Genomic DNA, 9,806 nt, shown 5'->3' with positions numbered 1-9,806 from the left:
GACCGGGTTGGAGGAGGGCAGAGGGGAAGGTTCCAGAAGGTCTGACAGGACGTGGGGTTGAGGAAGATTCCAGAAGGTGTGTGGAGAACACAGGCGGTGGGCTCGAAGATCTCGGAAGGACACGGGTTGTGTGTGACAATTCCATGAGTTCTGGGCAGGTCACGGGGCAGGGACAGCGGGGAAGGGTCCAGAAGGTCTGGGCAGGACCTGGGCGGGGAGAACGACCCAGAAGGCGTGGAAAGGACGTGGCTGGCGGGGGGAAGGGGCAGAGCAGAAGCTTCCAGAAGGTCTGGGCAGGACACGGGGCAGGGAAGGTTCGAGGTCTGTGAAGGACGGGGCGGGGCCCGAGCTCCGGGCTCCGACTCACCCTGCCATCAGCGCCCGCGGGTCCCGCGCCTCCGCCCGGCCCGGCCCGGCCCTCCCGCCTCCAGCAGGGGCCCAGCGTGGCGCTGGCGCCCGTCGGCCACCGGCGCCCCCAGACGCCCCGCCCCGTGGGGCCCCGGCCGTCCCCGTCCACCGGGCAGCTCCTGCTGTTTGGGTCCTTCGGCCCCTTCGTTGGGGGCGAGTTTGCTGTCACTTTGCTGGGAGGCGGTGGCGGTGGAAAGTGGGAGCTTTGGTCTTGGCTGCCAGCGTCTCTGCCGCCAGCCTGTCATCCGTCCCCTTCCCGCCAGGCCTTGAGGCTGCTGAGGTCTGCTCTGCGGTGTTTATCGCCTGGGGCCCGCAGTGCTGTCTTATTTCCTCTCGGGCGGGACAGCGGTGGGCGGCGGGGCGGGGGCGCGGGGCGCCTGCAGGGCCCGAGCGCCAGCCCACCTCCCCCCTGCACCCCTGTCCCCGGCTTCGGCCCGCGCTCCATCCCGGCGGGAAGCCGTGGGCGGCAGGCGGCTTGGGGCCCCGCTTTCCGGAGAGAGCTGGACTTGGGCGAGCAGGGCGGTGGGCGTGGGAGCTTGGCGGCCCCTCGGGGCCTGCCGCCTGCTGCACAGAAAGCCCCCCTCCCGGGCCTCCGGGCGGTTCCAGGGGCAGCGGTGCACGTCGTGTCGTGGGGGGCCGCCGCCGCCTGGGTGGGTGTCCTCGTGGTGACAGGCTCTACGTCGTCAGGGGGCAGCCCCAGTGGGTCCGGGGGGGGGGTGCCCCCTGCTCCTGACGAGGGGGACGGGGAGGCCGTTTCCACACGACTGTGGGCATTTGCAGCGGTGGGGGTGCAGGTGGGTCCCCTCGGGAGGCCGTTTCCGGCGTGGGGTCTGCCTGGGGCGGGGGTTGAGGGCGTTCCCTTGAGCGACTGCTGGTGTCCCCACGCCCCAGACCATCCGCTGCCGGGAGTCCGGGGCCCTGAGCTGTCCAGGCCGAGGGAGGCGCGGTGGCCCCTGGGCTCCGCACGTGCCAGCCCCGGGCCAGCGGAGGCTTCAGGCTTCGGGCGCCCTAGTTCCCCGGCTCCAGTCGCCGCCCCCCGCGTGTGTCCCGGTGCTTGTCCAGGCGGGCAGGGTTGAGGGTCTTTGCACGAGTCCCCCTGAGGTCCGGAGTCAACACGAGGCGGGGGCAGCCTTCGGGGTTGGGGACCCGGGGTGTGGTCCGAGTGGCGCCGGCCCCAGGCGCTGGCTGAGCCGCCGTGCCTGGTGCACTGCGGGGAGGCTGGCTTCATCTGGGACGAGGGCCCGAGTGGCCAAGCCTTTGTGTGCGGGAACGGGCTGCTGCCCGGCGTCTGCCCAGAGGAGCGATGGCCCGGGAAGCTGGGGACAGGGGCCGCGGCACGCGTGCTGGCCACGCTGGGAGCCCGAAGCCCCTCCGAGGAGCCCCAGCCTTGCTGACCTGTGGCCTGGGTGTCTCCACGTGCAGGTTCAAGCCCCTCCAGAGATGCTGCTCCCGCTTGCCTTCCTCCTGATCACGGCCTGGCCCTGGGGCTTCATTGACCGAGGAGACGCCTGTGAGTAGCAGTTCTGCGTCTTGGCAGGGGGGAGCGTTCCCTCAAGGGGGGTCATTTCCAGGGTCCGCCTGGAGTTTTCGTCCCTTTCGCCGGCTGAGGTCCCCCTGGTCGCTGCAGCTGGTGGCCGGGGTGGACTGGAGGGTGTCCGGGGGCGGGGGACGCCAGGAAGGCAGGGGCTTCCTCCCAAGGCCAGCGGCCCCGGGGCCCCAGGAGGAGTGCGTCTAGCCTGGACCCTCCCCGCTCCTCTGTGTCGTGGTCGTAAGCAGAAACGTCTTCCCAGAATCCTGCTCCGACCACAGGCCGAGGCCGCCTTTGGGAGGCCTCCCTGGCTCCCTCGGCAGCCTCCCTCCTCTCTGGAAGCCGAGGAGGACACGGTGCCAGGGAGCCTGCGTCACCGGCAGGCGGGGCTGGCTGAGTGCAGGAAGTTCAGGGGGCCGCTGGTCTCTTGGGACCACCAGAGTGTCCTTGAAAAGAGGGGGGGGGTCCCGTCACCAGAGCAGCAGCTTCACTCGCCCGGTCACCTGAGGCCTTAGGACAACCTGTCTGAGCAGAGGACGTGCTCCTGGGGCTCCCTGGGTCCTGTTGGCTCCAAAAGTATGTTTGAGCAGGAGCCTGATGCCCCTCTCTTATTTCTAGGGACCTACAATTTGAGATGCCATGAGTGTTTTGCCACCAACACCTTCTCTTGTATAGACATCAGAACGTGTCCTTATCACATCAGGCGCTGCCTGACTGTCTCCATTCGTGAGTACCGAGCAGCGTGACTTGTCCTCGGGGAATCAGGCGCTGCCTGACGCTCTCCATTCGTGAGGGCCCGAGCCTCTCTCTTCCCCCTTCGAACTAGTGCCCCCGCCTGAGCGCCTTCCTCGCACCGGGCCCAGCGGCTCTTTCTCCGCAGCCGGCCCCAGGGCCTCGACTGCTCTGTCCCCATCCCGAGGGTGTGTTCCCAGGAGTCGCTTCTGCCCTGGGAGAGGGCCGTAGCCGTCCCTGGCAGAGGCACGTGGCCTGCGAGGGGGGCCCTCGGGAGACTCCTGTCCCGCAGTGCCTCCGGGGCCCGAGAGGACTGCTGCTCCCCCCTTGGCAGTCCCTGGTCCCGTGGGTGGACGCCCCAGGGCAGCCCGGGCGATTCCTGGTTGGGCGTTTGACTGTGGTCGTGTGGGGAGCTCTTCCGTGTGGCGCTGTCGGGGTTGCTGTAGCTGCGGGGTAGGTGGCAACGGTGGCTTGGCGAGCTCTTCCAACAAACAGGCCCAAGAAGTTGAGCTCCCCTGGACCCCACGGGGCCGTGTCTGTCTCGTGAAAATCCTCCTTAGCTCCTGCCTGCTGGAGAAGGGGCGCAAACCTGAGCACAGCTGCAGAGCAGCTCTGCAGTCTTTTCCCAAACGGCCAGACCGTGCATGTTTCTTCTCAACTTTGCAGGCCGTCTGGTCTCTGTCACTGCTACAAAACACTGTCTCTGTGCAAGTGGGAGCCGCCCTGGAGAGTCAGGAAGCACATGCTCTGCCCTGTGTTCCAACCACGGTTTCTTCATAGACCCAGGTGGTGGGCCGGGTTGGTCCCACCGCCTCTGGGTTGCCATCCTCTGCTCTGGAAGGTCTGAGCGACACCGTTCCCAACCCGGGCGCAGTCAGCGTGTGTGACAGCAGACCCGGCGATGCCCACGTTCACCTTTTGTGCGGGGTTGACTATGGCCCTTGCAGGGCTGAGGTCAGGCTGTGACACAAGGAGCATCAACAAGCCTCAAACGACTGGGGTCCCTGTGAGAAGGCGAGGGTCCCCGTGAGATGAACAAGAACTTGAAACACGCCTGACTCACAATGAGAGCCTGAGGCCGCAGGGTCCTGCGTCCTTCCTGCAAAAGCTACCAACCAGAGAGTGCTTCCCTGGCGAGTAGCTCCCTGGCGTCGTGGGCGAAGACCCCCCCAGGCTCACACGGACCCCTCCGGGCAAGAACTGGCGGGGGCTGCTCCCCGACACACGCTCCGTGGCAGCATAAACCTAATGCAAAACCTAAGAATTTATCAACTACCCTTTCATCCTTTGGGGCCAGCGTAGCTTGTAGTGATGGCAGGCGTGAGGGCGGGGGTCACTGAATTACTCTGAGGGTTACAGGTCGAAACCCATGAGTTCAGTTCACCCAGTAAAAAGGAAAGAGCAGACATCCCGGATCATGATCAGATATGCCAAGAACTCTGCACTCAGTTCAACCCCGTGTCCCAGTGAAGAAGAAAACAGTAGGGAAGTGTAAGCAAAGGGAAGATTTATCTCCCAGAAACCCTGACCACTAAACACGACGGTGTCAAGTCTTGCCTGAGTGAAACTGGAGTGCAGTGCCCGACACCACCACCTCGGCTCCTAATGGATCAAGTTCATGGTCTGTTCACAGGAGGCCAGAGGAAGAGATAAAATGCATGGTGACTCGAAGACAGTAGTTACACTGCAATTCGTCACCAAAGACCATGGGGAAAAGGAACAAGTGAATTTGGCAAGGGTCTTGGATACAAGATGGTTATTCAGAAATCAATTGACGCAGCATCAAATGATCACCTGAAAATGAAATTTATGAGAAAGCACACCTGGATTAAAGTATCACTATGCAGGAAGAAATCCAACCAAATTTGTGCAAGATTTGCACACTGAAACTGCAAAAGCCACTCTTGAAGTCAGAGCCTTAAACTCCTGGAGGGATCCACCAAGCTTATGGATGGTGAGGGCCAATAAAGTAAAGATTCATCTACAGATTCAATAAATTTGCAGTCAGAGGAGTCCCAGCAGGTGGGGGGCACATGCGTGTGTGTGCGCACGCACGTGTGTGAGAAATTGCTTCCAAATGTACAAATGTTTATGGAAATGGAAAGGGCTCAGAATATCCACAGCCATCAAGTGGGAGAAGAAAAATGCTGGAGGACTTGCACTCTCAATTACTAAGAGCGTTTATGTTGTTTTCTGTATCAAGACAGTGTGGTGTTGGCCTCGGGATTGAAAAATAGACCAGTGGAGGAGAAAAGCAAAGCCGGAAAGCACCTATCTCCAGTTACAAGTTTCTGGACGAAGTCGACCCGCCTTGGAGTGGGGACGGACTGGTTTGCCTTGATGAGGGATGGAGAGACAGGACGTCATACACTGTGTTTGAGGCTCACAGCAGAAGCAGGTGTGGGAGCTCTGTGAAGCTCAATAAGTCCCCCGAATGAAAGGAAAATGTGGAAGATGATACTTGTGTCCTTTGGAAAATTGAAGATTTTTTCTAAAAAACTGCACAGAAGACTGCTGGTCATGAGGAAAAAAAAAAAAAAGACGGTCACTGGCCTGATGTGGAAATTCCCAACATCTGCCCCTGAGGAGGTACGGATGGGACAGTAAAAACGCAAAAGCCGCAGATCAGGAGAACACACTTCAAACACGTATGTGCTCGAGGCCTTGTTTTCAGAATGTAGAGTGAACTTCTTGCTACAGATCAACCGTGAAAGCAGCAGATAATCCGACAGAGATTCGAGCCAAGGGCACGAGGGCCGTTCGCCAGATGGTGAGGTCCATCTGGGCAGTAAGTGGCAGAGACGTTGGACGTGCTGCTTCCCAGGGGAGCTGCAACTGAAAACCACCATCCGATGACCCCAGAAGGAGTGACTCACCCCTCAAAGAGGACCACACCCCGTGTTGGCGAGATCGAGAGGCACACAGGCTCCTGTGGACGCTCAGGAGGTACAGTCTGTCTGTCAGTCCCTCGGCAGCATCTGCCACGGCGGTACGTGAGCTTGTCCGGGTTCCAGCATTACCCCTCCTGGGTCCATACCTCCTGGGACTCTTACACGGCCTCGCCTCAAGCCAGGGGCAAGAACAGTCACTGCAGTGTGGCTTGGGGTAGATTCAAACCAGAGCAACTTTCATGCCCATCAGCAGGAAACGGGGGTCTGGTCTACAAGAGAAAGGACACAACCAGGGGAGCGAACCCCGAGGGCCGCTCGCACAGGCAGGGGCGCGTCCTCCAAGCCCCAGCAGCCGAGGGCGGGCAGCCCAGAGATAGACCAAGCAGGCTGTCATTGTCATTGATTCCAAAGCAGACGAACTCCTGCACAGGCTCAGAAATCCAGATGCTTCTTTCTGATCTTTGGCCTTGGCTGCTTCTAGTGCCTCCATGGAAGAAGAGAGGGAGGGATTTGGGGTTTCCATCCACTTCCGTTTCTTGAGACAAATGCTGTAATGGGCTTATGTGCCCAACGTGAAAATCCACGAAGCTGTGGACCTGTGGTTGTGCTCTTTGCTGTAGAAGGCTGGACTGTAATGAACCCTTTTTTAATGTATGGGAAATAAAGAAAAGCCAGGAACTGGAGTGGAGTCGTTGGGTTCCTCTGGTGTTATTGGAGGGGCAACCCCAGGGCCCTGAGCAGTAAGTTCCAGGAGGAAGTATTTGTGCAAAGGCTTCGAGGCTCAAGGGGAACAGAACAGGGCCAGAGCAGGAGCCCTGGAACCCAGTGGATCTTGAGGCAGCCTCACGCGGGCCCTGGTCAGGGGGCCTTGGCTGGCCGAGGAGCTAATGGCAGCAGTTGGGGCCTGTTGGGGAGTCGTGTGTCAAGTCTGCCCTGGGGAGCAGGTGGGCATTAATGGTGCATCCGCATTGACATGTTGGGCCAGGAGCTAGGCACCGCAAGCAGGGGCCGTGGCAGGAGCTCCTTCTAGAGGGGCCGTGCCAACTGCAGAACATCAGACCAAGCCCATACTCTTGGGCTGTCTGTGCCAGGGGCTCAGTGATCTTTGGAACACAAGCAAAAGATCATTTTATTCCCGGGTGCCTGGAATTCCTCTGCCAAATGATGAGCAGGACAACTCATTGCTGTAGCTCACGACAGGGTACTGTAAACCTGCCGGGGGAGGGCAGACGCCTGGCGAAGGCTGCCGTGTAGGTGGAACACATCTCCAGCAGAAGATGTTTATGGACGAACCGGCCCCTCTGGTGGCCTGAACATTCTTCCTCGATCAGGACTTTTAGGCAATGAGTTCCTGCTGTGGTGCAGTAGATTAAGAGTCCAACTATACCATCAACAGATGATTGGATTAGGAAGATGTGGAATACTGCTGGAATACTACTCAGCCATAAAAAAGAACAAAATCATGCCATTTGCAGCAGCATGGGTGGAACTAGAGACTCTTACACTGAGTGAAGTAAGAAAGAGAAAGACAAATACCATATGATACCACTTATATCTGGAATCTAATATACGGCACAAAATGAACCTTTCCACAGAAAAGAAACTCATGGACTTGGAGAATAGACTCGTGGTTGCCAAGGGGGAGGGGGAGGGAGCAGGATGGACTGGGAGCTTGGGGTTAATAGATGCAGACTATTGCCTTTGGACTGGATGAGCAGTGAGATCCTGCTGTGTAGCCCTGGGAACTATGTCTGGTGACTTACGATGGAGCATGATAATGTGAGAAAAAAGAATGTATACATGGGTGTGTAACTGGGTCACCGTGCAGTACAGTAGAAAATTGGCAGAACACTGTAAACCAGCTACATTGAAAAAAAAATCATTATATATATTTTAAAAAAAGAATCCGGCTGCAATGGCTCAGGTCGCTGAGGAGGCAGGGCTCAGTCGGCAGCCTTGGCACAGGGGGTTAAAGGATCCCGTTTCGCTGTAGCCGCAGCTCTGATTCATTCCTGAGAACTTCTGTCTGTCTCGGGTGCAGCCAGGGCGGGGGAGAGAGAGAGAAGGACTGACAGACTTTGGGCAATGAACGTGTGGGGGATGGAGGAAGGTGCTTTCGAAAGTGCAAGCAGAAAATGCAAAATCGATGATTTTCGTCTCTGCTTCTCGGTAGGTGTGAATGCTCGGGAAATACTCGTTTACAAGGACTGTACGTTCAACTGCACGTTTGTGTATCCCGAAGAGCAAATGCCGGAAGCGCCAAGGGCAAGATACTGGGCTACGAACAGCTTCTATTGGGTTCACTGCTGCAACACCATGACGTGCAATCACGGAGGACCTACTAATCTTGAGAGGGACATTGTACCCGAAGAGGCAATTGAGGAGGAGTTGGGAGGGACCGTGCGTCTGGGGGAGGCCACCCTTTTCCTGAGTTTGGCCTCCGTCCTAGTCAGCCACGCCCTGACATGAGAAGCCCCCTCGGGAGGGTCCGAGCCTCTCCCCGTTTCCCAGAACGCCTTGGCTGTCCTGGCATCTCTCGTGAGCCAGAGACACTGCGCCTCGGGGCCCGCCGTGGGCGAGTTCCCCGTCTGGGGCTTCTTTCAAGGGGGAAATAAAGACCATGGCCGTCGGGGGGCGTGCGCTCAGATTTCTTTGTGGTGTCAGCGTCTGACCCGTTTGGGCCGCCGTCAGGCATCACGGTCTCACACACAGACCAAAGGATCTCGGCCCTTTGGGCAGGAGAGGCTGCGCCTGCTCATCAAAAGCAAGACAGGGAGTGCCCGGCGTGGCGCAGCGGAAACGGAAACGAATCCGACGAGGAACCACGAGGTTGCGGGTTCGATCCCTGGCCTCGCTCAGTGGGTGAAGGATCCGGCGGGGCCGTGAGCTGTGGTGTAGGTTGCAGATGCGGCCCGGCTGTGGTGCTGCTGTGGCTGCGGTGCAGACCGGCGGCTCCAGCTCCGATGCGACCCCTAGCCCGGGAACCTCCATGTGCCCCGGGTGCGGCCCTGAGAGGACAAGAGACAAGAACAACGACGACGAAGCGCAACAGTGCCAGGGCGTCGTCTCTGGGCTCAGGGAAAGAGTGGCCCGCTCTCTGCTCGGGCCACAGGTACCTGAGGCCATCTGAGCCTCCATCCTTCTAGTGTCCGGGTCTGGACGACGGAAGCAGAGAGGCCGCTGGTGACGGGGTGGTGTGTGGACGATGGGGGCCCGCCACGGAGACGGGGTCCAGCGCCCTGGGGGCGTCGGTCCGCCGGTCTGCAGGCCTCGAGCCACGTCCCAAGACGGCGCCTGGCTGCCTACAAGGGACAGAACGTGCCCCAGGCGCTGAGCCCTGAGAGGGGTGAGGGCCCCTTCAGGCCGGCTGGGGACTGCCTTTCCAGGCGCCCTCCCTCCAGGCAGCTCTCCCGGGCCTGGCGGGAAGGAGGGCCGGAGGGCCCGAGGGGAGCCGGCGGGGCAGCAGGCCTTGGGAGGCCGGCCCGTGCCGAGGTCCATCTGGAGGCTCCGGCCGGTGCCCCTGAAGGGCTCCTGGGCCGGAGGCGCCAACGGCAGCTAGAGCAGAGCCCCTCCGGGCCCCAGAGTCCCTCGTGGGGTCTCTTTAGGCTGCCCCCCACCCCCCCGAATGGGTGGAGACGGCTTGGGGGTCACGTGCCTGCTGGGAGCCCAGTTCGTGGGGCACGAGGCACCCCCACTTTTGGTCACCCCAGGGTCCAGGAGGTGGGGCTCGTTTTGTCCAGCCATGCCCCTCGCACGTCCTCATCCTGCCCATGCGCCCCTCAGGCCCAGTGATGCCCACAGCACCCACTGGGTCCTCCTGGTGCCCACCCTGAGGTGAGTGCTGGGGATCCAGGCTTCAAGGCCCCATGGGCTGGTGACTGACAAGGGTCCTTCCAGCCCCAGGGCAGATGGCCAGGTTGGTGGGCGGTGGTCACTGCAGGCTGCGTCCCTCTGGGCTCTGACACCTGCAGACTGAGTAGAAGGAGGGCTGGGACCGCGGAGGAAGCCACTTGGATGGGCAGGTCGGCCTCCAGAAATGGCCTGGGCATCCGCTGCCGGGGGAGCCCCCGCAGGCCCTGGCTGGTGCTGGGCTGCGGGGCAGCAGACCCGCCGCCTCCCGTGTCCGGCTGCGCACACCTGCTCCCCGGGAGCGGCCGCAGGCTCCGGAGCCGCCGTGGGTGGTGCGCCAGCCCCCCTCCGCACGGGGGTGACGGGTCCCCACAGCCCGAGAAGCTCCTCAGCTCCTG

General features: G+C 60.7%; 1 protein-coding gene across 1 annotated transcript; it reads left to right on the top strand.

Moving 5' to 3' along the window:
* Positions 1–1,848: 1,848 nt before the first annotated feature.
* On the top strand, positions 1,849–8,158 carry GML (glycosylphosphatidylinositol anchored molecule like). Its single transcript, XM_047785438.1, has 3 exons — positions 1,849–1,918; positions 2,555–2,662; positions 7,733–8,158. The coding sequence occupies exons 1-3, from the start codon at positions 1,849–1,851 to the stop codon at positions 8,026–8,028; spliced, it is 474 nt and encodes a 157-aa protein (XP_047641394.1). The 3' UTR covers positions 8,029–8,158.
* The last annotated feature ends 1,648 nt before the right edge of the window (positions 8,159–9,806 follow it).

The sequence above is a fragment of the Phacochoerus africanus genome, chromosome 6 (assembly GCF_016906955.1).
Source record: "Phacochoerus africanus isolate WHEZ1 chromosome 6, ROS_Pafr_v1, whole genome shotgun sequence".
Classification (NCBI taxonomy): Eukaryota; Metazoa; Chordata; class Mammalia; order Artiodactyla; family Suidae; genus Phacochoerus; species Phacochoerus africanus.
Note: the sequence above shows the minus strand (reverse complement) of the source record. Positions and strands in the feature narration are given on the sequence as shown.